Source organism: Fistularia commersonii, chromosome 5 (genome assembly GCF_037954325.1).
Source record: "Fistularia commersonii isolate RoL2024-O1a breed Wild chromosome 5, RoL_Fcom_v1.0, whole genome shotgun sequence".
NCBI classification, from domain to species: domain Eukaryota; kingdom Metazoa; phylum Chordata; class Actinopteri; order Syngnathiformes; family Fistulariidae; genus Fistularia; species Fistularia commersonii.
Genome location: NC_141288.1, coordinates 21,478,859 through 21,505,598, shown reverse-complemented (window position 1 = coordinate 21,505,598; position 26,740 = coordinate 21,478,859). Strand labels below are relative to the sequence as shown.

Sequence of the window (26,740 nt, the reverse complement as noted above, 5' to 3'; positions counted from 1 at the left end):
TGTCAGGAGAGCGGCGGCGAGGCGTGACGCCGAGGGGAGAGGAATGAAGGTTTGAAGACACGCGAGGGATGGAGAAGATCTGGTCGAAGGATGCCGAGGTCGGAGCTGCCAGGCAGGAGGTCTGCAGGAGGACCGGAGAGGAGGTCGCTGGACGGAAGGCAGGAGGACGGGAGGTTCGTCGGCGTGACAAGAGAGGGGAGGATCGGCCCATTCTTGAGGACAAACCTGTATTCGGTGGTTTCCGTCGGGCCTGTCGAAGGACTCTTTCAGAACCGGCTCCCGTCAGACGTCCGTGTTGACAGAAATGCCTTTGCAAATAAACGGATGAAATATTTCAATGTGAAAAAAAGAAAAAAAGGAAATTCACAGCTGACAACGTCTGATGGGTGAAATGATTTTCGGCTTCCCTCCACAGAAACACCGAGGGCCTTCAGCGTGCACGTCAGGTAGGTGCACCAGAGGAAACCGGACGGGGAAGGTTTGTGTTCATGAAAGCGCTTCTGCTCCGGCGTCCTGGTCCTGGTCCTGGTCCTGGTCCTGGTCCTGCCCCCCTGTGGCGGTGATGGCGGAGAGGGAGCTTCACCCCGGGGGGGTCGAAGGCTCCGGGGGTTTCGGAACATCGACTCCGACGCGTCCGTCATGTTCGAGATCGACGCCGCGATTCCAAGGAGCCGGCGGCGCGGCGACCTTTGGGATCCGGCCGTCGGGGTCGTCCGAGGAGCACATCTGGAACATTTGTTCTGCGCTGACGTGGCGCGCTATTTATAGGCGGCCGCACGGGAGAGCAGCGCCGCCGCTTGCATTATCAGCTGACCAAGGATTCCCACAAGGGCGGGGAACAGCTTCTTTTCCAACGTCAATAACGCAGCATGACTAAACGCAAACACGCCGAAGGCTGCGGGCAGATGCCACCCCGGCCGTCCATCACCGCGCACAAATACCCCTCGGCACGGGGGGGGGGGGCAGACTAAGGATTTATATCTGCCCTTGTTGGGTTTATGGCGAAGGCTTGAGAGTCCTGGTCCTCAGAGAAGCTTCACGATGTCACCACAGCTGCTCGGCACGCGCTGATCCGCCGAAGGAGAAGATCTTAATGTGATCACCTCATCTGAAGCAGGCAGCAGGGGGCAGGATGGAGGTCAGTCTGAAGATATACCCGTTCCAGCTGCATGATGTGAGAGCAGGAGGGTGACGGGTGCCTGGCCTCCATCAGGGTCCCGCGGTGGATCCGGGCAGAGTCCGATCACCGGCTGCGGCCCACGTAGGCGGCGTGCGGGACGAAGGAGCGAAGCGAGCGGGACGTGGTGTGATGGCGGGGTCACTCACTCCTCTGACCTTCAACCTCCACCCGACCGCCGTCCTCGTATCCGCCTCATGACGGCGGCGGCGGCGAGACTCGGACGTGGACACCGGGAGCGACCCCGCCGTCTAAACGCCGTTTTCGTTTTAAGAGTTGATATTTGTGTCGACCCTGCGGCGTCCTGACAGGTTTGTTGCCCCACGGTAGCCGTGGGTGTCGTTTAAGCTGCGGCTTTGTGTCCGCAGGACCGCGACGCCGCTCATCTTCTGTAAATACGCCGTCAGTATGTGTGTTGGCGGCTCGGCACGCCGGAGGACGTCCGACAGCTGTCGGAGCGCACGCACCTCCGGACGGCCACCGGACGGCTATTGCTGGTGTTACTGTCATACCGCGCATAACAAAGGCTGTGCCGCAAAGTCAACTCGCTCACACACACACACACTCGCTCACACACACATGCACATCCGCAATGTCCAGCAATGCCAGCGGGTTTAGCCCTCCAGCTCGGGTTTTGCTCTCCAAGCCCGGGAAGCGTGGAGGACAACATCACGGCTATAATTATGGCCCAGGTGTTCACCATCTGCCGCTCGGAGGAGTTATTAATAATCCTTCTTCTGGCTGATGGTCCACGGCTTCTCACCAGCTCCTCGCCGCTGCACACAGAAGGTCGGCCAACCTTGGAGGTCGGCCCGGCTTCTTCTCCCGAGACGGAGCTGGATGTGAGGAGCACAGGTTGTGACCCCTGCCTTGACCTTTCACCCCCCCAACACACACACACACACACACACACACACACACACACACACACACAGACACACACACACACACACACACAAGCTGCTCTCCATCTCCTCACATGCGGTGAACGGTTGCCTGCGAAAGGAGACGCGGTGGAGTCGGAGGTCGAATGCCAGGGAGACGGAGAGCTCGGCTGTTTATTCCAAACAAAAGGTGTACCTTTGGTAAAAAAGGGAAAACGCGGGGCGTCTGCCGCCCCGACATCTGAGGCGCTTCGAGCCGTGACACGGGACGCCGCGACGGACTGATTTCAGCCCTCGGCGGCTCCGGACGGTCGCGGCGTGGCCTTCCTCCTCCGTCTTGGGTCTTCCGGTCGCCTCACTGCGCGCCGCCGCCCGTGTCGAACATCTTCTTGCGGCCCTCCATCCCCGACATGGCCTCCACGTTCTTACGCCAGTCACCCACCTCGGTGGTCAGCACCTGGGACGGAGGAGAACGGGGGTTTCGAGGCGTCACCTCTGTCCACACGCCGGTTTCTTCTGGAAAAGCTCCGGAAAAGCCCGGGCGGTGCGAACGGAGCGCGAGGTACCTTGTCCTGTTTGACGTCCTCCTTCTTCACGGACTTGAGGTTGGCTCGGAGGTCCATGGAGCCCTTGTGTTTGGACCCCAGGAGAGCTCTCATCATCTCGTCGGCAGACACCCTCACCTTCCTCAGGGCGGGCTTTTTGAACTTGCCGCCGAGGTCCTGCACCTTCAGCTTCAGCTCGTGGATCTTGAGATGCGGGCGAGACGGCGGTGAGGCGCGAGGAGCGGGTTTGGAGCGGCGGCTCGTGGAGGCGGGGCATCGGACGGCCAACTTACATCCTTGTTGTGCTTGTTCACCTTGGACTCGCAGTCGTACCTCTCCTCGTCCACCACGTCGATCTTGGCGTGGAGCTGCTTGCACAGATTCTGAGGCGGGAACAACAAGACGTCTCCGATGGAGTCATTTGACGGGACGCCCCTCCCGACCTCCTTCCCCGCCGACGCCACCTACTTGTAGCTCATCCAGCGACAGGCCGGACATCTGCAAGGGGGGCAGCTTCTCTCCCAGATAACGGTCCTTCTCCTCCTCGCGCTCCTGCCGCTCGCGCTCCAGGTCCTCGCAGGCCCTCGTCAGCAGGAGCATCTGATTGGACAACACACTCGGGTCTGACGTTCCTCGTCCCCGAGGCTTCGCGTCACTAAATCACGTCACGGTTACTCACTTTCAGGGAGAGCTTGCGAGAAGCCGAAATCTTCGACTTTGGCTGCGGGGAAATTCATTTTTTTCAGTTCAGGTCGCTGATTGGAATTCTAAAAAAATGTGTGTGTGTGTGCGCGTGTGTGTGTGTGTGTGTGGGGATGAAGAACATGGAATCAGCTGGCATTCAACAGCTTCTATTTATAGGGAATTCAGAGATGCGCCGGGCATGTCAGGCAGCCATCGTATGGCCAGAGGAGCGTGATAAGGGAGGATAAGCAAAAAAAAAAAACAAAAGAAAAGAAAGTAGTGGCGTTGGGGGTTTGCACGCTCTGCCTCTCCAAACAACGAAGGGACAAATAGGAGTCAAACCGATCAAAGCGTGTTAATGGATCGCCGGAATCAGAGAAATGAAGACGTGCGGAGGACGTTTGGCTTTCCTGCGTGCTCGCTCACATAGGCAGCCGAAATGTGCGTCGGGACGGGGGGGCAACAACCTCAGCGCCACCTCCAAACAGCGGGTGTGAGAAGATAATGCTTTATTATTAGGAGGGGCAAAGGGGAAAGCTCTCGGCGGCGCTGATAGCGAACGTGACAGATAACCCTGCCAGGTCTTGCGCGCGCACAAACACAAGGACGGCCTGTTCCCTTCGCGTCCGCGGGGGATTAAAATCCGCGGAATAAAGCCGGCTCACCTTATCCCCCTTGGGATTCATGGCCGCGGCTCGATCGAGCTCCTGAAACAGAAACAGAGGACAGAGGACAGATGACACCGACGACGCTCCGAAATAGACCGATGATGAATAGAAGTTTGCGGCGTTTATGGATTCGGGGTATTCTTACCTTTGGCGTTCACGGAAACAGACGACACGCGAGAGGGACGCCTGGGGTCGGTGCGGCTGGAGGCGGCGATGAGTCCACCTTCAAGATGCCCCACATCTTTTTAACAAGCCAATTAAAACAGAGATCACACACACTCACACACACACACACACACACTCTACATCCAGCCTCGGTTCTTCAATCATCGTGGAATGAAAGGTGAGGAGAAGCCATCCTTCTAGCAGACGCATTCTGAGATGAGCGGGAGGCGGCGTAGAGCGTTCGTTACCTGTGGACGGCGTCCTGCGGGGGCGGCGGGAGTCAAACAGTAAACGCCGGCGGCAGCGGGGCAGCTTTTATGCGTCCCGGGGCAGCGGGGGGGCGGCGGGGGGCAGCGAGGGGCGGGAGGCCGGGGGATGTAAGACGTCTGGTCCCAGGAATGTGCTGGCATCCCACCCGGAGTGAGATATCACCTCCTCTGACACCGGCGCCGGGGGAGGTGTAATAATACGACGCGAGCGTCGCCTCCGCGGCATTTACAGTTTGCGTCTCTTGTTATGCAAATAATGTCCGCTGAAAATTCTTAAAACAGGCGGTCGTATATGTTTATATCGTGTATTAATAGTTTTTAAATGCTAAGCGGGTCGTTCTGTGAGTGAGACCTGGACCAATCACAACCCTCTAAGCATCCATCAACAGGAATAACAGAAACCGATAACGAACCCTTATTGGTGGGAGAACATCAGATCCTCCTCATGCTGGCGGCTCTGACACGAGAAGCACGCCGGGTTCTACCTTGCAGAGATGGTTTGACCGTTAAGAGGAGCGGTCGGATTTAAATGGACAGCAGTTTGAACTGGAATCATTGCTTTCATCTAAGTTCTGGTGGAGTCTGCCGGAGGCTGCTCTCTCACAGCCAATCATCTGCCGCCATCTCTCTCACAGCCAATCATCTGCCGCCATTTCTCCCACAGCCAATCATCTGCCCCATCTCTCCCACAGCCAATCATCTGCCGCCATCTCTCTCATAGCCAATCATCTGCCGCCATCTCTCCCACAGCCAATCATCTGCCGCCATCTCTCCCACAGCCAATCATCTGCCGCCATCTCTCCCACAGCCAATCATCTGCCGCCATCTCTCCCACAGCCAAACGTCTGCCGCCATCTCTCCCACAGCCAATCATCTGCCGCCATCTCTCCCACAGCCAATCATCTGCCGCCATCTCTCCCACAGCCAATCATCTGCCGCCATCTCTCCCACAGCCAATCATCTGCCGCCATCTCTCCCACAGCCAAACGTCTGCCGCCATCTCTCCCACAGCCAATCATCTGCCGCCATCTCTCCCACAGCCAATCATCTGCCGCCATCTCTCCCACAGCCAATCATCTGCCGCCATCTCTCCCACAGCCAATCATCTGCCGCCATCTCTCCCACAGCCAATCATCTGCCGCCATCTCTCCCACAGCCAATCATCTGCCGCCATCTCTCCCACAGCCAATCATCTGCCGCCATCTCTCCCACAGCCAATCATCTGCCGCCATCTCTCCCACAGCCAATCATCTGCCGCCATCTCTCCCACAGCCAAACGTCTGCCGCCATCTCTCCCACAGCCAATCATCTGCCGCCATCTCTCCCACAGCCAATCATCTGCCGCCATCTCTCCCACAGCCAATCATCTGCCGCCATCTCTCCCACAGCCAATCATCTGCCGCCATCTCTCCCACAGCCAAACGTCTGCCGCCATCTCTCCCACAGCCAATCATCTGCCGCCATCTCTCCCACAGCCAATCATCTGCCGCCATCTCTCCCACAGCCAATCATCTGCCGCCATCTCTCCCACAGCCAATCATCTGCCGCCATCTCTCCCACAGCCAATCATCTGCCGCCATCTCTCCCACAGCCAATCATCTGCCGCCATCTCTCCCACAGCCAATCATCTGCCACCATCTAATGCAATTCTTTCACTCCCGCCTGTCTTCTCCCTCCTCTCTGGTCTTCCTCCAGACCTCCTCCACCCTCAGCCTCCTTCTCCCCAGATCTTCTCCATCCCTTCTCTGTCCAAACGTTCTCCACGTGACTTTATCTCCAGCACATCTTGCATGTGGTGTCCTCCTCTCTCCCAACGAGGAGCCTCCACATCTCCATCCCTGCTGTCATTTCAGATGTCGTTCGCGGTGTTATTCCTTAACGTTGTTCCTGCAAAGACAATCAAACGTCATGTGGAGCCAAGCAACCGTCCCCCCTCTCATTCACACATCCGGGTCTCCAGTGACCTCCTGTGAGTGCTTGAACTGTGGGAGGAACCCGGAGGAACCCCACGCAGACACGGGAGACGACGTGGAGACTCTGGGAGAGGGTGACCTCTGACCCGGTACTGCCCATTCAATCGTCCTCTGGATCTCCAGAGGAAGGGCGGGGAACCTCTTGGAGGATTCTCCTGTGACGATTCGAAGGAGAAACAACACGGGTGAAGAGCACGGTGTCTCGCAGCAGGTCAGGGTTTAGATGTGAAGGTCTCCTGTTGGATTCCATCCTGCCTGCGTCACACAGCGGGTGCAATGAGTCCTCCCCGCCACCAGGGGGCGCCATCGGCGCATGACCGAGTGACAACCAGATTTTTTTTTAATAAAAAAAAACAACTTTATTTAAATTGAAACGTACAACGGCGGTAAAGTGGCGAGTCAGAGTCCACGGTGGAATTCAGCTGTGGGAAAATCACGGCGTGATAATGGCTTAAAAAATAAAACACTTGTTATTACCCGGCGCAGAGAGAAGAAGGAGACGGCCGGTAAGTTGTTTGCCGTGACGTGGGTCGGTTCGCGGAAATCTTTCCCGTGACGTGCGGTTTTCTTGCTCAGCCGTTTGACACTTATTATTATTATTGTTATTATTATTATTATTATTATTATTATTATTATTATTATTATTATTGTTTCTCGGTGTGCGTGAAAAATGTGAACGTTTCTGAAACACGAATGACTGCGTTTATCGGACTAAAACTGGATGTAATGAAGTGGATTAATCGTAATAAAAATGAACATGTTAGCTTAACTGTCAGTCGGACGAACACCCTCAGATTAAGGGAATTGAGGACATTAGCTTCCGCATATTTATTATAAATTATTAATTAGTTATATTAATTATATTAAGTATATTAATTATGATTAGTTGTTATCAATAGTATCGTCATAGTAATTATTCTCAGAAACGGAATGTGCAGGTGTTGTGCGCATGCGCGGAAGCTGTAGTTCTTTGGCCCTCCGTGGGTCTTCCGTGGGTCCTGCGTGGGTTCTCCGGCGGCTCCCCGTCAGTCTCTGCAGTGACCAAGAAACACAGCAGAACATCTTGTAGGATTTTTCTTTCCCCGACTCTATCACTCTTTACCAGAAGGTTCCTACAGATTTTCCTATGTTCAAGACTCCGAGAGAAGACCTCAAGACCACCTTCTTAATTGCAAGCTTTTATTCCAAGTCCTTCTTACATTACAAGTTTCAGATATATCTGGAGAGCCCGGCGAGCGCACAGGAGCCCGCCTCGTGTGATCGCCCCCGATGCTCTGAAGTTCGGTCTTCTGCTGGCTTCCTTTATACCTAACTTGTTTACTCCGTACTTGCGTACTTGACCTCCGCGTGACCTGGCCGTGTGATCGCGTCTTCCCCTTTTGCGTCGGGCGATGTGTCGCATGTTGTTGTCCGTTGTCTCGTGCTCTGTCTTGTAAGCTTTTCTTGACACCGCGCCCGCTTTCACGTTCGCTTTCATAAGCACATTCAGTTCCGCACTGTTGCAAGATTTTGCAGAACTGCAGAACTGCACGCATGTCGTCGCATGTACGCCATTCTTCCTATGTCTGTCTACATTGCTATACTTTACTTGGTGCACATTCATTCTGCTATATGTGTTACTTGTTTATACTGGTTAAGCTGCTTTTATACCCCATCAATCTAAAACCACCTGGGCCACACAAGCAAGACGTACCCTGGTGTTCCTCCCACTGAGGGGGATTCTGTGTGGCGTGTCCATGGTCTCCCATGGTCTCCCATGGTCTCCCCTGGTCTCCCCTGGTCTGCCTTGGTCCCCCCTGGTCTCCCCTGGTCTCCCCTGGTCTGCAGGGGTTCCTCTCACCGTCTGGACACAAGCAGGAGTCAGATCTTTGTCTGGTTCACGCAGTAATTCATGTTGGAGACACTAAGTTGCTTGGACGTGTGATGAGGGAGCGGATGGTTGCGTGTCTCACTAGCTGGGATGGACAGCAGGCCTCAGCAGGTCCAGGAACGCACGTGGTATTAATAATGAATGAATGTTTGAGGAGCACCGCATCGCTCATGTTTATTGACAAGCGTTGTTCGCTTTCTGGTATCGTTAACCGTCGGTTCAGCATTACATTACATTACATTACATTGCATTTGGCAGACGCTTTTATCCAAAGCGACTCACAATAGAGGACATAGGGACTGCAAATACACTTGCAAATTACAAGATGCACAGGAAATATACAGAACAGGCAGCTGGGGTTTTTGAAGTTTTGAGGGGGGGGGTTTTTTCAGCTTTTTCGTTTGGCCTTATGATGTGTGATTGTAGGACTCTGCACCCTCTGCACCCTTGTTTTCCTCTTAAGATTACTGTACCTTTTTGCGGAAACCTTCAGAAATCTATCCGTCTTCCCCCAAACAGTTCGTCGCATCGGGCCACCGCAAGGATCCGAGACGGCCCCGCTGAAAATCCAACCGTGGATCACCAACAGCCCTTTGACGGAAAGCGGCGTATAGTTATTATTATCATTATCCGAAAGACCCGAAAACATCACACCTCTAATTTTGTGCCGGCCGCCTTCTCAGCTCACATGACCGCTCTGTTTTATTCAGTGGTCGTTCCAAAGGAGAAGTCGACTATTTTTAATAAGCTTGGCCGTGTCACTGAACGGAGCTTAACGGATGATTTACACCGTTTGACCCTTGATAGCAGAAGGTTGTTTATTGACCTGGTAATGTCAGCACAGGCATCGCCCTCGGTCCTCTGGCCAACACCTTGACATGGCTGCGGCGTTCATGGAGCTTTAGTTGGATGTGGGATGTCACGCGGGGGTTCTTCTGAATCCACAGGAGGAGGTGTTTGTTCTCCACGCTAAGATCACGTATGTGTTCCAGGAGGCGAGGGGTTCGGATGAGCATCTGCCGTGGAGGAGGGCGAGGATATCGTCTGATAATACGGTGCCGCTACATTTATATGTTTGTTTTCCCATTTATAAATGTTTGTCATGCTGCGGCGAGGATGTGCGCGCTGAGCTCCGCCCGAGCCTCCGCGCCTCTTGCAAATCACTTAAACCCCGAGCGCCGAGTGTCTTGTCATCCCGCGGGCTTAGCGGAGATGTTTTCGGTGAACTCAGCCTCGGCCGGCGGGACATCTTCGGAGGACGAAGGTGCGCCCGGGGTGGCGACGTTCTCTCCGAGATGAGAGCGGAAAGGGACGAGGTTTCTCGGCAGAGTTCACGAATAGCCGTCAGTTGAACAGGTTTCTTTCTCCGCTGTGTCTGATTCCTCTTTAACTTTGTTTTGCGGGTGATTTTGCCACAGCGGCCGTCATGCTGTGGTTTCAGACCCCTCCCCCGCCGCGCCCCGGGCCCCAGACTCTTCCGAGTCGTTATTCTTTTCGAGAAATGCAATCAACATTTGTGTTGTGTGGGATTGACGGTGTTAAAGACGAGCCGCTGACGGCTTCCAGCCTGTGATGTGACACCGGAGCTAAAGAGACAGAACCTCCGAGAGCGATGAAAGCCAATAAAAGGGGGAAGACGAGCGGCGAGCAACAAATGCTCTGTCTTTTTTTTAATGATTCTCAGCAGGTGGATGTGCTATTTCTGACGCAACCCGACTCTGCTCTGTCTTAGCGCATGCACACACACACACACACACACACACACACACACACACACACACACACACACACACACACGGTAAAAAATAGGTAGGCTGTGATATTGGACTGCTTGTAATGCACTTTCCACTGGTGCAGCATTCATAAATTGGTAAGTGACAACTCCGTGGGTCACCTATAGCTCCCCGCCTGTGGCTGGAGGCCGAAATGACTGAACGCTCTCCTTTCTTTGCCTTTTTGAGCTGGAAATAAAGAGGGATATGTGCCGCGGGAGCAGCACTTTGTCCGGCGAGCTGCGAGGATCCGAGTGGGTCCTCACCCGGGGCTCCGAGTGTCACTCGTCTCCTCGGTTCTCTGGTGAATCATCTAAGCCACGGACGTGAAGGCAGATCTTCTGATATTCAAACCCGGGTTCTGTCCATTTGAATCATTCGACTCGCAAGTGTCAGAAAAGTGGCCTTGAGAAATACAATGTTTGGCGCGTTCCCTGTCAAGCGCGATTTTTCTTCTTTTACTTTGGGCTTTTCCCGTCAGTGGTCGCCACAGTGGATCAGCCTCATCCATCCAACCCTATTCTCCGTATCCTCTTCTCCCACACCAACTTCCTTCATTCCCCATCCCTCCTCTGTCCATGACCCAACCATAAGAAGAAGAACAACAACTTTATGTATCCCGAAGGAAATTGTTTAAAAAATTTAAAAAAAAGGCTTCCTCAGTACGGCTTCTCCGATCTTCTCTCCAAAACATCTAACGTGTGCCGTCTCTCTGACGGACCCGTTCCTGATCCTCTCCATCCTGGTCACTCCCAAAGGGAACCTCCACATCTTCATCTCTGCGACCTCCAGCTCTGCTTCCTACTCTTCGATGCCGCCGTCTCCAAACCGCACAGCATCGCCGGTCTCACCACCGTCTTGTACACCTTTCCTTTCATTCTGGACGATCCTCTTATATCACCCCTGATGTTTTCTCCACCCGTTTCAATCTACTTGGACCTCTTTCTTCACCTCTTTTCCACACTCTCCATTGCTCTGGACTGTTTACCCTAAGAGCTTAAATTCCTCCACCTTCTTCATCACCACCTAAAGCAGCCTGACCGTTCCACCCGGGTTCCTCTCATTCACGCGCACATATTCTGTCTTGCTGTGACTAACCTTCCTTCCTCTCCAGAGCATACCTCCACCTCTCCAGATGTTCCCCCACCTGCTCCATGCTCTCACTAGATATCATAATGCCATCAGCAAACATCATGGTCCGTGGAGATTTCTGTCTAACCTCATCTGTCAGCCTGTCCATCACCACTGCAAACAAGAAAGGCCTCAGAGCTGACCTCTGATGGAGTCCCACCTCCACCTTGAACTTCTCTGTCACACCCACAGCACATCTCACCCCTGTCTCACTTCTGGTATACATGTCCTGCACCAGTCTATACTTGTCTGCCCCCCCAGACTTCCTCATGCAGTACCGTAGTTCCTCTCTCAGCACCCTGTCCTTTGCTTTCTCTAGGTCTACAAAGGCTCCTCTGACCTTCTCTGCACTTCTCTACCAGCATTCTCTACCAGTACTTCTCTCCCGGCCGGTACTCCTGTCTGATCTCTTCAGTCCCCTCAGTGTCTCACTTCTCCTTTGCTAACCTCTGTCTCTTTATAGACTCCTGCATTTCCCCATTCCTCGTCCAGGTATCACCATCTGCTTTCCTCCCAGACGACACACCAAGTCCTCTCCTACTTGTCTTCCCGATCACAGTAGCTGTGGTTGTCCAGTCGTCCGGAAGCTCTCCCTCGAGTCTATCTGACACTCTTTTCACCTCTAGAACATTCCCAACAAACTCTTCCTTGGAGATAACTCCTACTCCATTTCTCTTCCTATAAGTTCCATGAGAATACATCTTAAAACCCGCTCCTGAGCTTCTAGCCTTGCTAACTTTCCACCTGGTCTTCCGGACCCACCGTATGAACGCCTTTCTTCTCGGCATCATGTCAACCAACTCTCTGCCTTTTCTTGTCATGGTCAAAAAGATTCAAAGTCCCTCGTCCCCGTCCCGGAGTCTTGCCTCGCGTCTTCTCCCTCTGCTTCTCGACACACCTTCCTGCTGTCCTCCTTCCACCAAGGAAGGCACAATTTCCACCGGTACCCTGTAGGTTATTACCCGTTAACCCGGACCCTTCACCCATCCGGTATGAGATTCATAGGTTCGATGAGCATATCTGGTTTTGGCACAAGTTTGAGGACGGATGCCCTTCGTGATGCGACCCTCTGCATTTATTCGGGCCGGGACCGGTTCGCTGGCTTGGACTCCGTGGGTGACATTCCTAGCAAGCGCAGTCTAGGAGTCATTTTCTGAGTCAGCGGACATCAGCGCAGAGGAGGAAGACAAACATATTGTTTAAACACATTAGTTCGGTCTCCCATTGAATGTGATGTAAAGCGATGTTTGTATTTCATCCGCTGCACGGCTTTTGTTCGGTAGCGTGTCCCGTGTATCAGACGTCAGGGTTTCCACTCCGGCTTGTAAGCGGCAAATTTGACCACCTGCAAATCGGCCGGTTTTACGCAAACACAGGAAGGTTAACTGTTTAACAAACAGTTGAAATCACACACACAACTTACTCGCCGGGAATTGTGTGGATTCCGGCGAGGGTCGCCGCCACGTTTATTACAGGAGCGCTTGTATTGGGACGCTTTTCAAACACTTCCTGCCACGGCTGCGGTGTAACTTTACTCTCCCCGAGCCGGAGTCCACAGACGCCTCTTTAATGACTCAGATCAGAGCAGCTGTCAATCCAGCAGCCCTTCCCTTCTTCCAATAGTGTCAAGTACGCAGTCACAGGAAAATCACGGTAGAAAAAGCTGCGTGAGAATTACAATTAGCGATACTCCTAACAAAGCAGCCGGTACGTGAACAATTCACCGACGTAAGAACCGCATCATCACGGGATCTCAAGTGGACTAATCGGAATACCCGTTCACGCCGAAGTGGGGTTAGTTTTCTCTTTCCGACCGTCGGCGCCCCTTCCTGTCCGTCTACGCTGCTTTGGAGCTCGTACAAGCTTCCACCGCGGCGTTTTTGCTTGGACACAAGACAGAGGACAGCTGATGCGTGCCTCCGCCAAGCAGCCTGCCATGGCATCCTCTGTCTGCGGCGCTAACCTTCAATTTGCCCTTAAGGCTGTCAGTGGAGCCGGAGCGCCCCCGGAGCACCCCGCATTAGCCCGCATTAGCACATTGGCCCATATTGGCCCACATTGGCCCACATTGGCCCACATTAGCCGTCAGCGGTACGAGCCTGGAAGAAGGCTTCGGTCTCTGCGGCGGCGCTGACGCTCCTCAGACAAACAAATGACTCCTATTTGCAGTCATTTCATAAATACTGTGATCATCTCGCTCTGCGGTGCCTTTGCACCATCCGTCCACAAACTCAAGAAAGAATGTTTCCAGATATTTTATATATATTACCAACAGGCGTCCACTTGGTATGGCACCGCTGAGTGTGAGTGTTTTCCTACTTGCCATGAAAATAGGTGAGAAGTAAATAAAAACACATCACTAATTATGATCTTGCTGTTGTCACCATTCTGTTATCTATTTTTATCCTTGTTGTCTTTGTCCTTTGAATTGTGTCTTTTATTTATGTTTATATTCACATTTATTGTTATCGTTGTGCTGCCGCGAAAAAAGAATTTCCTCTGCAGGGGATCAACAAGGTCTTATCTTTATAATAGTATAAATGAACTGTAGATATTGGGAATTGCAGGACAAAGTGCAGGTAAACATCTGAGAACATCCTGCCCTATTTCCAAATGCCCAGTGTTTTCAAATGTGCCACCGAGAAGGTAGAAACCAGCACTTGAGTGTTTTTTCCGTTTTTTTTCGGTGGATAATGAATAAACGAGCTAGATTCCAGCTTCTGTCCATGGAGGACGCTGAAGGAGACGCCGCGGTTCCTTCCCCAGCGGGGGGCGTCAGCGTCCAGCCGAACATCGCAGCGTCAGTCCGGCTGTCGCCCAGCAGGGGGCGCCGCCGGCGGCGTCTCGGCCGGTTCTACCGGCGTCCAGCAGGGGCCGCCGCCGCGCCGCCGAGCTCCTCGGCTTCCGGCGGGGAGTCGGAGCGCGTCAAGCGGGCGGGAAGAAGCGCCGAGGCAGCGACTGGGGCTTTTCAAAATAAATGTCCGCGGCTCATTGTCTCGCTCTGACCTGCTGTGGCGGCTCCTGACGTCCACACCGTCGCTGGGACTTTCTGACGCCTGTCAAAGACGGTTCAACCTCGTTTCCCTCTCCTCCAGAGTGCCCTGCGGCGGCGCCGGCGATCACCTCGGACGGGACGACGCGGCCCGCGCCTTCATGACACCGAGGCCCCGCGGGAGCCAAAGGGAAGGTCTTCACAGGAGGCCGCCGCCGCCTTCTCCCTCCATCAGGGGCACCAGAGGCAGGAGAGGAGAGGAACCAGCGGTCCGGAGTCCAACACACATGTGAAGGGAATGAGTGCAAAGACAAAACAAGGTAGTGAGACTACTCTGCCCAAAGGAGCCGGTGGAGGCCCTTAATGCTCCTGCGTGAAGGGCCTCCACCTGAGAAGAACATGAGGACAAAAGAAAGACACGGTCACGTTCACGGCGGCGAACCGTCCGCATAGCCGTGTCAAAGTCGAAGCACGACTTTGACACGCGTCACGTTTTGTGTTGGTGGTTTCCCGAGCCATTCGAGGCATGCTGCACAACCAGATTTGGAGCAACGGACCGTCACCTGCCTAGTGGCCGCAAATTTAACATTTAAACAAAACATTTATGATTAAATGTTTCATGGCTGAGTGCAGGATAAGCAGCAGACTGACAAAGGGTGGATGTCTGGCTGGATATGATTTAATGAAGTGGCCAAAAGTCAAAAAATAACTAATTGTAGCTTGAATGTACAGATTGTGTGTGATGCGCAGCCGTCCTGGCTGCGCATCACACATCACAGAAGGTCGTTCCTGTGTTTGGACGTGTAGTTCCAAGCTGTGGAAGCTGAGGGAGGGAGGGAGGGAGGGAGGGCAGATCCGACCCAGCACGTTTCCCAGAAGCCGCCGTGAGGCTTCGGTCACGGACGGGAAGTGCCTCCTGCTTCCCTGTGCGGCAGGCCGGGCTGTGATTGGCCCGGGGCGGGCTGCGGCGGGCTGTGATTGGCCCGGGGCGGGCTGCGGCGGGCCGTGATTGGCCCGGGGCGGGCCGCGATTGGCCCGCGGCCGCGGCGGGCCGTGATTGGCCCGCAGCCGCCCGGCTTTTATTTCCGAAGCTGACTTCCGGCGTGCCGCGCTCCAGAAGCGGACAGTTGACGTCCCTCCGCGGCGCAGGTGGCATTTGTCTCGGCGGCGCGGGGGAAGCACACGGGGGAAGCGCACCGAGAAAGGCCGGACCGGACCCGACCGGACCGGAGCGAGCAGGCCGGCTCTGAAGAACCGGACGGGGAAGGCGGACCGAGAGCGGCGCCCCGCCGCAGACCCCCGCCTCCGGCCGGGCATGCAACGGTCCCCGTGAGCCCCTCCCCGCCGGCCCCTCCATCCCTCCGCCCGTCTCTCCCTCCCTCCCCCCGGGCGGATGAAGATGTTGGTCCGATGCTACCGCAGCAGGCTGTCGGTGTCGGCCGTGCTGTGCGTGCTGGTCGTGGGCTGGTTCTACGTGTTCCCGGTCTACCGGGTCCCCCGAGACAAGGACATCGTGGAGGACGTGCTGAGGGTCGGGGACGCGTGGAGGAGGAACCAGACCGGCGTCGACCTCTACAGGTTCGTGTTTGCTCTTCGCCCGGCGGTTTTCAGCTTGCTCCGATGCGGGGTGGGGGGGTGGGGGGGTCTTCTGACGAACCGGCCGGCTCGGGTTCCGCCAGGGACCGCGGGCTCTGCGCCCCGCTTCGCATCTTCTGCCTCGGAGGCGCGGAGCAGCCCTGAGGTGCGGGACGGCCGCCGGTCATCAAGTCCCGTCCGCCGGAGCTGCCGGAGCTTCCGGTGGGGGGTGTCGAGTCCCGTCAGCGTGGCGGGAGAAGGCCACACGTGCAGGGCGTGGAGCTCACAGGAGGTCAGGTTGTCCTCCTGTGATCTCCGGAGGTGTGAGACCGTCAGGACCTCGGGACCCGGGCCGGCAGAGTCCGAAACCCTCCTGAACCCCGAGCTGCCGTCCTCCTCCCAGACGTCTGTGAAAGTCTATTTTAAGTGCAACAGAAACCAGACATCTCCTTTTCATACTTTCTCCCCAAACAGGAAGCTTCTAACGGACTGCTGCGACCCGCAGAAGCAGTTCGCCGTGACCAAGGAGAACTCGCCGCTGGGGAAGGTCCTGTGGTACGACGGCGAGTTCTACCACTCTCGCACCGTCGACAACGAGACCTTCTCGCTGTTCGTGCAGGTGAGCGGATCTCCTTTCGTCCAAGCGCCTCTTCGCCGTCTTCACGACCGCTGTTGGTTTTCCACCTGGAGACACGCATTCAGGACGTGAACGGTCCTCACGCTCAGCACAATTGGACACCGGTACCGCCGCCTCTGGTCCGCATTCATCCGGCATGGCGGGGGGGGGGGTCGGGGGAGACGGACAGGCGGACGGGATTATTGGTGTAGTGTCTCCTCTCAGGTCAATACTAAGACACGGTGATGTGGCGAGGATCCACGAGAACATCCTCATCTGCTGTGAGTGACTCGGAGACGGGCGGCGGAGGGAGGGTTTGGACCTTCGCTGCCGGGAGGGCCTCCGACAGGCCCGCCGCCCCGGCTCGCTTGGCTCCCATGTGTGGCGGGCGGCTGCGCCCCTGCAGAGGAAGCCTTGTGTGAATCTGGAATAAAAGCAGAGGCCGTGAGGGTCTCCTGAGGAGGTGGGCTGGACCACGGACCAGGACGCCCCCCTGTCCTGCCATGAATGGCTGACCTTAATTTGCAGATCTCAGCTGTTGGTGTTTAGCCGTGGAGGGGGAGTGCACTCTGGAGGAAAGGACAATAAGAAGTGTGTGTGTGTGTGTGTGTGTGTGTGTGTGTGTGTGTGTGTGTGTGTGTGTGTGTCTTCTCCATTTAGCCTCCTTAAGTAAATGGGCCAAAAATATCCATCCCACATTTTCCAAACTAAGATTCCAATCTCAGCTTCCTCTACTGAGATGAGAGGGAAGGCGGAGGAGACGGAGGTGAAGAGCAGCTGTGGTGTCTCTCTTTGGAGACACCGAGGAGAAGATGTGGAGGTTCCTCTTTGGGAGCGAGGAGGTCGGAGAGGAGCTGAGGGACGCCACATGCTCGATGTTGTGGAGATGAAGTCACACGGAGATGGTTTGGATGGAGGAGGTCTGGATGGAAGGAGGCTGAGGTTGGAGGAGGTCTGGAGGAAGACCAGAGAGGAGGCGGATGGATGAGGGAGAGAGTTTGGCGTGAGATGGAGGCAGATGATCGTCCGTGGCCTCCGAAGGCAGCGGCACACAGGAAGAGAGGAAGAACCGGTCAAAGTGTGACAGATGCTACCATGGATTTGAGCTGCTGTGCAGGCGCACGTTCTTCTTGTGCACCTTCTTGTAGCTGTAGAAAGGCTGGGAGCCGGCAAGCTACGTGGAACTGTGGGACACTGAAACATTTGGGAATTTTCTGCAAATGTGTTTTTCAAAACAAACGGCCCGCTGAGCCGACATGATGAATTCACCGACTTCCTGCCGTGGTTTAACTTTGCCATCACGAGTTTGTTCATGTTTCCCTGGAGGCGTCTCAGCTCCGTCGCCGCTCCTCAGCTCATTTCCAATTCTTCCTCTCAGCCACAATCTGTCATCCCCGAGTCGGTGAGTTGCGAGCACGTTTCTTCGCCGCCGCGCTCGGAGTCAGGAAACAAATATTCAGGTCACGGTGAAGCAAAGCAGCGTGCTATTTCTGTGTTTCTGGTTCCTATCAGTAGAAGGCCGCCGGTTCGCCGCGCTCTCCTTCGTCCCCTCTGACCGGCTGGATCCGGCCCGGTCTCCTCGCGGGGCAGTCGGCTCATGAAACTCCACTTTGTTTTCCCGTCCGGATGTAAATCAAAAAAGAAACCGTCCCAGCTCTGTGAAATGTGTCTGTTCGGGGAAAAGTCGACGGCGGCTGCGGCCTGTTTTTCAGATCACGTGGGCGAATGTCTAAGTACTGTTTGCGAGGTCTTTTCCTCGTGGCCTCGTGGCCTTCCTCTGATCGGAAGCCCTCTCACAGAGAAAGCCGGATAGTAGTCGGACGCCGCGGCCGCAGATCCGGATCGTCGGCTACCGGTATCGTAATTGCGGGTCCGAAGGTGGATGTTCGGCCCACGCCGTTTTTCTATCTCGCCAAGTTGGCAACGGCCGTGGTGTCTGGGCATCTGCCATGGAATGCGTAAATGAGGACTTTGGCTGATAATTAGCGGCAAACCGGAATGTTCAGACGGATGGCTGTACGCCTCAGCTGACGCCGCAAGCTCCTCGCATGTGCTCTGTCGTCCATTGTCCCGTACGACTGTTGGAAACGCCGGGATCCGCCGTGCCTCGGACAGAGCAGACGCCGTGCCGTAGACCAGAACGGTGGCGGTGCACTTTTCGGCCGAAATCTTCAAATGAGGAAGTATTAGAAGTTATAGAGCGGCGAGCTCCCCCCCCCCCTTCAGCTGTGAGGTCATTTGCTTGTAAATGAGTGTCTTTGTGCGTCGAGTAGCTTTTAAGACCGAACAAGGAATGCGGCCGTCCTATTTGTCCTCCATCGAACGGCGGTACCTGAACGAGCCGCTCAAATCCCAAACACTAGTGAGCACACGAGCACACTTAGAGCCACACTCAAGTGTCTGACAAATCATTTCCTTTCTTTCTCCCAGGGCCTTCTTCCCTCCGTGGGAGGCCAAAGGGCAGAGGGCGTTGTTCTTTTTTCACTGGCCGCGTCTCGGAGGCTAACCGTCCCTGTGACACCGTGCACAGATACATTCGCTTCGTTGTCCGAGGCCCGTAGACCTCTCAGAAGGAGCCCCTTCCCAGGTGAAAGACGCGGTGCCTCGGCCACGCGTCCGCTCGGATTCTCCGCTTCCCCGTATGTTGGGTGTTTCTGAAGCGGCTCCGATACTTGGACGGGACTTTGTTAGCGGTTAAAGAGCACGGCGTGCGGTTCATACGATGCTAATGTTATCATCACTTAAGATTACCCTTAAATGAAAGACAATCTCAGCAATCTGTCCAGATGCAGCTCTGCACAGCACTAAATACCTTACTGATAACAAGTTCAGCCCCTACTCCACGATGGCAAATTGATTATTTTGTTATTTCTGCTACATTAAAATGAAAAATGAAGCGATGATATTCATTGGTCCCGCGTTGCTGTGCACCAACGCAACAAAACACGAGCCGCAAACGCATCGCCGATTGATTGACTAATGATCAATGTCCATCAGGAGAACACAAGAGAGTTTCCAGCTCTGAGCAGAGCTGGCTGGAGGCGTCCCCTCCTGGCCGGGGCTGTTAGTGGGGCGCATTGTCCCCTCTTGATTTGCCCCCCAACCCCCACCGTTACCGTCACGCTCCCTAGGAGACCCTTGAGGCAGGCGGAGTTTCTGTGTGTGTGTGTGCGTGTGTGTGTGTGTGTGTGTGCGCGCGCGCATGTTGGGGAATCGAGTGGAATAATGAGCAGAACTGTTTCTGCCGTCGCTCTTCATCCATTCCTCTAAGTTAAACGTAGCCAAGCAATGAGGGACGACATTTTTGCCTCTTGCCACATGAAGCGTGGTGTTCCAGCTTCTGGCGCCGCCCCCGCCTGGAGAACATGCTCCGCGGGGGAGGGGGCTCGCGGGCTCGCGGGCTTTATGGAGAGATAATTCAATCCTGATTGTGTGGTGACACCATCCGCACACTCAGATCCATTTGGGTCATTGCTGTGTGAACAGCCGCATGCTGACATGTCATGAATGCTCGCGCTGCAAACCGCCCAGAACGCAGTCCTTCACTTTGCCTTGAGAAAGCGGAGCGGATGGCGTGCTGACGGCGTCGCCCTCCATTTAATTTCATTGCGTTTGGCAGACGCTTTTATCCAAAGCGACTTACAATAGCCAGCGTGCTGGCTTCCAGCCCTTCCTCACCAAGACCCAGAGAACAAACAAGGCTATCCCTGTGCATGCGGCAAACCGCGCCGCCGATGTGACGCTAACGCTCGCAGCCCCCCCACCCCCACCCCCACCCCCGTGGGTGTTAGCCGCTAGATCTGGGCTGAATTAGCATCTGAATGGAATCGCGGCCGCCGGGCAATTTCCACGGCTCCTATCGATTTACGTGGGCGCCCCGTTAGCGTGCCGTTTGTCGTACCGGATTGGCTGTTTTTCCTTTGCAAAGCGAGCGAACCGTTTGGTGCGTAGCTTCGGCCCGGAGGCGCCGGCTCAGCTGTGAACAAGGAGCGTCGCTCATGGAACGAGTCCGTCCGCTGATGCACCTTAAACAACCGTCCGGCCAAAAATTCCCATGACACAGACGTCTTGGGGCGGTGAGAGCGTAAAAACCCCTTTCCCCTTATTTATGACGAAGGTCGGGGCAGATGAATCGGATGAAACGCCCGGTTTTGTCAAGAGAGGCCTTGTTTGTTCGTCACGGTTCCTTTTTGAAACGCAAATGCCCGGGAGCCGGAGAGACCTGTCATTGAAAGAACAAGACCGAGTCTTGTGTGTTCAAAACACGGTAACATCCACCGTTACACAACCGGTCGGGGAAACAGAAGCGGCCGCTTAACAACATCGGCCGCTTAATCCAGGAGAAGCCGCTCCCGATCGGCGGCGGGAATCTGTAAAGTTGCTGGGCGACGGGAGAGGACGGCCGAGCGGAGCGGGGGCTCGTCAGAGGCGCCGCGACCCCGAGCCGTGCGCACGCGCAGGGATGCCACTTTACGAGGAGCCGCGTGACTTCGAATGCGAGTACGTTGAGCTCAAGGTTCGTCTTTTATTGCGGCGTCCCTCGGCAACGGATGGCCTCTGCTCGGCGTTTACGAGCGTCGCATGTCATTATCTTTGCGGATAAGGGCGACACCTCTTCCAGTCACCTCGTGCGCTCGGCCTTATTAGACGCTACATTGCGACATATTTATCCGAGAGCGACGGCCGCGAAGGAAAGTTGTTGAAAGTTGAGGTTGTTTCCGTGCGCCGCAAACACGCACTGACTGTACGCCAGGATTCAGCACATTCCAGCGAACAAACCCCGAATGATCCGTCCCTCTGCTTCCTGCATCGCTTCTGGAATGTGCGTTACCGTCGTGTCAGCCGCCCACGGACCGGGGCGCATCCAGAGAGATCCCCCAAATAAGGCGGCCGGACGCGAGCTGTGTCGGGGCGGAGGAGCGGCGGCCTCCCGCCTTGTCGTGGCCGGGCTCCCCGTCGGGCCCGGATCCCACGGTGACGTGACGCCGCGGTTCTCCTTCTCCAGGCCAGTCCTCTGCAGCAGCTGAAGAAGTGCGCGGTGGTGGGAAACAGCGGGATCCTCCGGCACAGCGAATGCGGGGCGGACATCGACCGGGCCGACTTCGTCATGAGGTGAGAAGCCGGAGCTCTTCGGGGGGCCGATCGTAGCCGCCAGGGGGTTTTAAAAGGTTTCAGAGGCGGCGGTCGGCGGGCCGGAAGGTCCCTGTGTGGGTTCCCGCATGGGGCCTTCCTGCGGGGAGGTCAGATGCCGGATGAGAGGGTGGATGGTCGTGTGTCTAAGCGGTAAAGAAAACAAATGAATATTTCCCGTGTGAGGGGGCGGAGCCCGCCATCAGCGAGCAGCCGTGGGCGTGATCTCGTGGGCGAGAGCTTGTTCCGGCGGCAGGAGAGACCTGTTGAGGACGGAGAAGAACAGAGGTTCTCCGTCGATCAAGCGGACGGAGGCTCCGCCGAGCGACGCAAAGCCAAATAAAGCTTTGAAATGAAGACGTGGCGGCGACTCGTCGGGAGCGGCGGGAAGCTGAGCGGCGGCCGTTTCATCCTGAAGCGACACGTGTGATCCTGTGATCCAAGCAGACGCGGGAGGTTCGGACAGCAGGAACTCCCCCGAGGTGGATCCTCCCCCTGAAGATGCGGCCGCCACGGGGAGCGTCGCGGCAGATATTGATGACGCCGGGTGAAGATATATTTTATCGATCCCCATAAGGGACATTCTTTCCCCGAAGTCCCGCCGCAATGTGAGGTTCCACCTCCGTGATGGTTGGAGAGGCGGGCAGACTCCTCAGTGACCGGCCAGAGGACGGTGGAGGAACCCGTAGTCTGAAAGGCGAGCCTTAGAGACGTCATCCGGTCGATCTTCGCTGTGTCGTGAACCCGATGGAGGACAAGAAGCGGCTTGTTTTGGTCGAGTGGATTCTTCTTGGCTGCCTGACACCACATTGCCTCGCGCCGCTTGGCCGGAAGGACGTTCTACTCCATCGACACGCACAAGACGACGTGTTCCCGGCAATGCAGGGAACAGTTATTGGATGGTTAACGCAAAACCCGGGAACGCCCAGAGGACCTCGGCGGGCCGAGAAGGCGCGCGCCGGTCGCCAACGCCGAAGACGCTTCCGCACACAGACACGCCTGATGAGAAACCCTCCGGGGTTAACGATTTACTGGTTGAGCTGGTTCCGGCTCACCTGGCAGACTTCCCTGAGAGGCCGACCCGGGCTGATTTTTTTTATCCAGTATTTGGGGGAACGCTGGGTTTGCGGAGAACCTGGAACGGAACGGACTCTAATTCCCGGTCCAATGAAAACCTGGCAAAGACACTCGAAGTACAGAGTGCACTCGTACGCCGGAGTTGACATGGAATCCCCGCGGCGCCGGCGCGGCCTTGGAGGCGCCATGTTTTGACTGCGGTGCCCGTTTAAAGGCACACGCATGGAATTTCCCGCGAGCGCACGAGAATCGTCCCGTCAGCAAGTTCCCAGCTGGGTCGTGGGCGACAAATGAGAACAAGCCGTTCATCGATCCCCCATCTCCTTCGGAAGCAGGGACATCGCTTCTATATTTTGCAGACAAACAAAGAAAGGTGCTCTCTGTAACCTCTGGAACGGTGTGTTTGCTCCCCAGGTGTAACCTCCCGCCTCTGTCCAAGGAGTACGTGGAGGACGTGGGAACCAGGACCCACCTGGTCACGGCCAACCCCAGCATCATCGAGAAAAGGTACGCGGCCGCCATCCGGCAACCAAAAGACAGTTGTCGCGAATGAACCGTGGGGAATTCTGGGATACCGTCTCCCGAATCTAGAAAGACCTTGCCGGTCAGTTACAGGTGAATAAATAGTCCAGATGTGCACGTGGAATGAACACGAGTAGGAAGCCCGGGCAGATGATCTCCACCGCTCTCCAGCCTCCCCGGGAGCCAATCGCGGCGGCTCTCGGTGCGTCGACCTTCACCTCGCGGCTGGAACATCGGGTGTTCTCGGGGAGGCAGTAAAAGCCCTAGTGATAAAACCGGCCGTTGTTATCGGAGACCAAGGGAAGGCTTTGACGTTACCTGGGCTAATAACCAACTCGCTGACCCGCCTGCCGTGTCTGAAGCTTCCGCTTCGACCTCCGTGTTCCACGAAGGTCATGTTAAGTCGCACCTTCGAACCGAGCGGAGTCGTCAGGCCGACCTCAGCCGGGGTTCGTGCGGTCCGTGACCTGGGACCGCTAAAGGTTCTCCCGGTGAGACTAAGCCTTGCGCCGTCTGCCCGTCCCTCTCAGGTTCAAGAACCTCCTGTGGTCGAGGAAAGCCTTCGTGGAGAGCATGAAGGTCTACGGCTCCAGCTACGTTTACATGCCGGCGTTCTCCATGAGGCCCGGCACCGACCCGTCGCTGCGGGCCTACTACGCTCTGGCGGACTCCTCCTCCAACCTCACCATGCTCTTCGCCAACCCGGAGTTCCTTCGCACGGTGGGGAAGTTCTGGAAGAGCCACGGCGTGCACGCCAAGCGCCTCTCCACGGGGCTCTTCCTGGTCAGCCTGGCCCTGGGGATGTGCGAGGAGGTGACGGCCTACGGCTTCTGGCCGTTCTCGCTGGACCTGGACGAGAAGGCGGTCAGCCACCACTACTACGACAACATTCTGCCCTACAAGTGGTTCCACGCCATGCCCGAGGAGTTCGTCCAGCTGTGGCGCCTGCACAAAAGCGGCGCCCTGCGCATGAAGGTGGGCCGCTGCCCCGGCCCGCCGGCCCGGAGCTAGGCGCCGTGACGCGGACCCTCGGACGGCGTTTATTTCCTTTGGGGGACCTCGGCGCCGTCTCCGTATGTATTCCGCCCTCCGGCCGCCCACGCGCCCCCAGCATCGCAGGATGTTCTTCACCCACACCTGCGGGGTCAGAGACATGAGCAGACACACAATGTGAAATATTGATACATTCCCGACCGGGCGCGGCCTCCTCCCCGGATGCCCGGCAAGGATGCGTGCGTGCATGTGCGTGCATGTGCGTGCATGTGCGTGCATGTGCGTGCATGTGCGTGCATGTGCGTGCATGCTCCAATCAAAGTGTAAAGGTACGGGGAACGTCTTGTTTCCTGAGCTCGGTGTTTGGAGGTCCTGCACGCAGCAACCTCCTCCTCCCGCCCTGCGCCCCCCCGCCCCTCCTCCACCCTCGGTCCGGGGCGGGGGGGCGGGGGGGCGCTTCAGCTCCTCCGAGGGCCGATGGTGCGCTGGGACAATGGAGGGCTGGGCCCGGGGGGGGGGGGGGGAATCGGGATGGCGCAGAGCCTTCTGTCGGAGCGGCGGCCGTCAGCCAATGAGAGCCCTGCAATGAGTCGCCGGTTAGCGGCTTCAGCTCGTCGCCGAAAAGGGAGCTCCGGCGCCCCCTGGTGTCGGGCCGTGGGCGAGGAACGGAGCTGATCTCGTCGCAATCAGAAATGTGAGCGCCGACACCGCCATAGTTGACACACACACATACATGCACACGCACGTGCACGTGCACGCTCTGGGCGTGACGGAGCGAGGAACCTCCGACGCCGCTTGTAGGCCTGACGGTCTTCTTGTTCCTCTTTTCCTTTATATTACTGTGATTGTTTGGCGCAGAAGGGAAGCGCGGCCCGTGGTCGTCGTGGCAACCGATGTATTTGATAGCGAGTCCTTATTTTTTCTCGTTTATGATTTCCATTGTTTATTTTGCAAGGAAAAACAAAATGTATTGAAGAGAAATAAATGTGACTGTGCCATATTGTGGGTACGGAGGGCGGCTGCATGGAGCGTGCACGGGGCCACGACCTCCGTGCGCTTCCTGCTCCGTCCCCTCCGTCCGTCGGACTCCTGAAGGTCCAGTGCCTTTTTCACGTCTGGAGGCAAAAAAGAGTCTTCTTCACTGACATGAACTTGCTGTAGAACCACCGGGTTTTGACCTTCTGCCGGCGTTTGTTTGCCGCCCAGCACTACGGCTCAACGGACGACTGAGGACGTGAAAGAGTGCGTCTGGCCGTCCTCGCCGTCCTCGCCGTCCGCCGGGCTGGTTTTTGTGACCCCGTCGCCGGAGAAGGGGGATGAACTTCTGGTTTATTGCCCATCAAACATCTGGAAGGGGTGAAAGGACTTTTTCCCCGCCGTTGGCAATCACAGGCGAACAATCCTTCCGCGTTTCTACATTCCAGCTGGATGGAGGCTCAGATTCGATGGTGTCCCGTGTCAGTTTCTTCTTTGTGGAATGATCTCCACCTCTTCTGGTCGGTCTGCGATAAACTCCCTCGGTGCATTTCTGGGAGGCGGCGTTCCCTCCTGCCGGCGAGGTGCGACCCGGACGCTCGGGTCGGTTCCGGGAGGTGTGAACCGTCCCGTCGGAGCGTTTCCGGAGATCAAATATCACTTTGACGGGCTCAGCGGCTCTACGGCTCTCCCACAAGGTCGGCCCGAATGTTGTCGGAGGCGGGTTGTCTTTGCACAGTCGGGCACCGGTTTGATCTCCGGAAGCTCTCGTCGGTCAGCGGTTCCTCCACATGGCGATGTTCTCGATCCGCGGGAGGGAAGATTGCGACGCATGTCAATCACAAATCCCAATCAATCTCCGGCATCCGATGCTTTTATTTTTATAATCTCAGGAGGTCGAGCGGAGCCGACGTGGCCCCCGAATGAACTCCTCGCACGTTCACGCACAAGCAGCGGCCCGCATGGCGGATTGTATTAACACGGCAGCTCGGAGGTGGTGACGAGACGTGGCGATGCGGAGCGCCACCGGCTCGGGGAGCGTTTAGCCGCGCGGCTAAACGCTACCGCTAACACACACGGCATTTGTTTCTGGGTGTGGAGAGACGGAGCGAATGAGGGCGACGCAGCCTCTCCGAACATCTCCTGCCTGAGCATGACCTTCATAACCCTGCTGTCCAGAGGAGACAAACACAACTGTATGTGCATCGGGGGGGTACTGGCAACCAATAAAGAAGGATGATTATGATGACGTCCAGCTGTGGTTCCTATCACTGCCCTGTGTGTGTGTGTGTGTGTGTGTGTGTGTGTGTGTGTGTGTGTGTGTTGGATTCACACTAGATGAGCTAAAGGAACCAGGTCCCTGCTGCTCAGGTGCTGTGGACTTGATGGCCAAACATCTAGGCAGCACCCTGAAGATAAAACCTCTTCCATGGCGCAGCGGTTGGCCTCCCCTCCCAGCCACTAGGTCTCTGCTCGGATTCTGACTCTCCACGTTCTCCCCGTGTCTGCGCGGGGTCGGAAGAAGTCTGCTGGAAGACCAGAGAAGAGCTTTATGCAAGGAGAGAGGACAGGAGGGTAGTTGGTGTGAGAGGAGAGGGTGAGATGATGGTAGATGATTGGCTGTGGAGGCCCCTGAAGGGAGCAGTCCAGAGGAGAAGTGAGGAACACCCTGACTGCCCTTTATGAAACCTCTGCATCTCCATCACAAGAAACCCAAGAAGC

At 56.1% G+C, this 26,740-nt stretch overlaps 2 protein-coding genes across 2 annotated transcripts; one reads left to right on the top strand and one right to left on the bottom strand.

Annotated features, from left to right (window-relative positions):
* Nucleotides 1–2,203: 2,203 nt before the first annotated feature.
* On the bottom strand, nucleotides 2,204–4,447 carry LOC147234353 (troponin I, slow skeletal muscle-like). Its single transcript, XM_086147327.1, has 8 exons — nucleotides 4,372–4,447; nucleotides 4,104–4,181; nucleotides 3,956–3,997; nucleotides 3,286–3,327; nucleotides 3,075–3,206; nucleotides 2,900–2,989; nucleotides 2,628–2,810; nucleotides 2,204–2,518 (listed from the first exon to the last, which is right to left on the bottom strand). The coding sequence occupies exons 3-8, from the start codon at nucleotides 3,974–3,976 to the stop codon at nucleotides 2,417–2,419; spliced, it is 570 nt and encodes a 189-aa protein (XP_086003453.1). The 5' UTR covers nucleotides 3,977–3,997; nucleotides 4,104–4,181; nucleotides 4,372–4,447; the 3' UTR covers nucleotides 2,204–2,416.
* A 10,548-nt stretch (nucleotides 4,448–14,995) lies between these two features.
* On the top strand, nucleotides 14,996–26,264 carry st8sia1 (ST8 alpha-N-acetyl-neuraminide alpha-2,8-sialyltransferase 1). The gene is made up of 5 exons (XM_086147326.1): nucleotides 14,996–15,708; nucleotides 16,180–16,324; nucleotides 21,327–21,433; nucleotides 22,943–23,035; nucleotides 23,581–26,264. Exons 1-5 carry the CDS (start codon nucleotides 15,524–15,526, stop codon nucleotides 24,059–24,061), a joined length of 1,011 nt encoding a protein of 336 aa, XP_086003452.1. The 5' UTR covers nucleotides 14,996–15,523; the 3' UTR covers nucleotides 24,062–26,264.
* The last annotated feature ends 476 nt before the right edge of the window (nucleotides 26,265–26,740 follow it).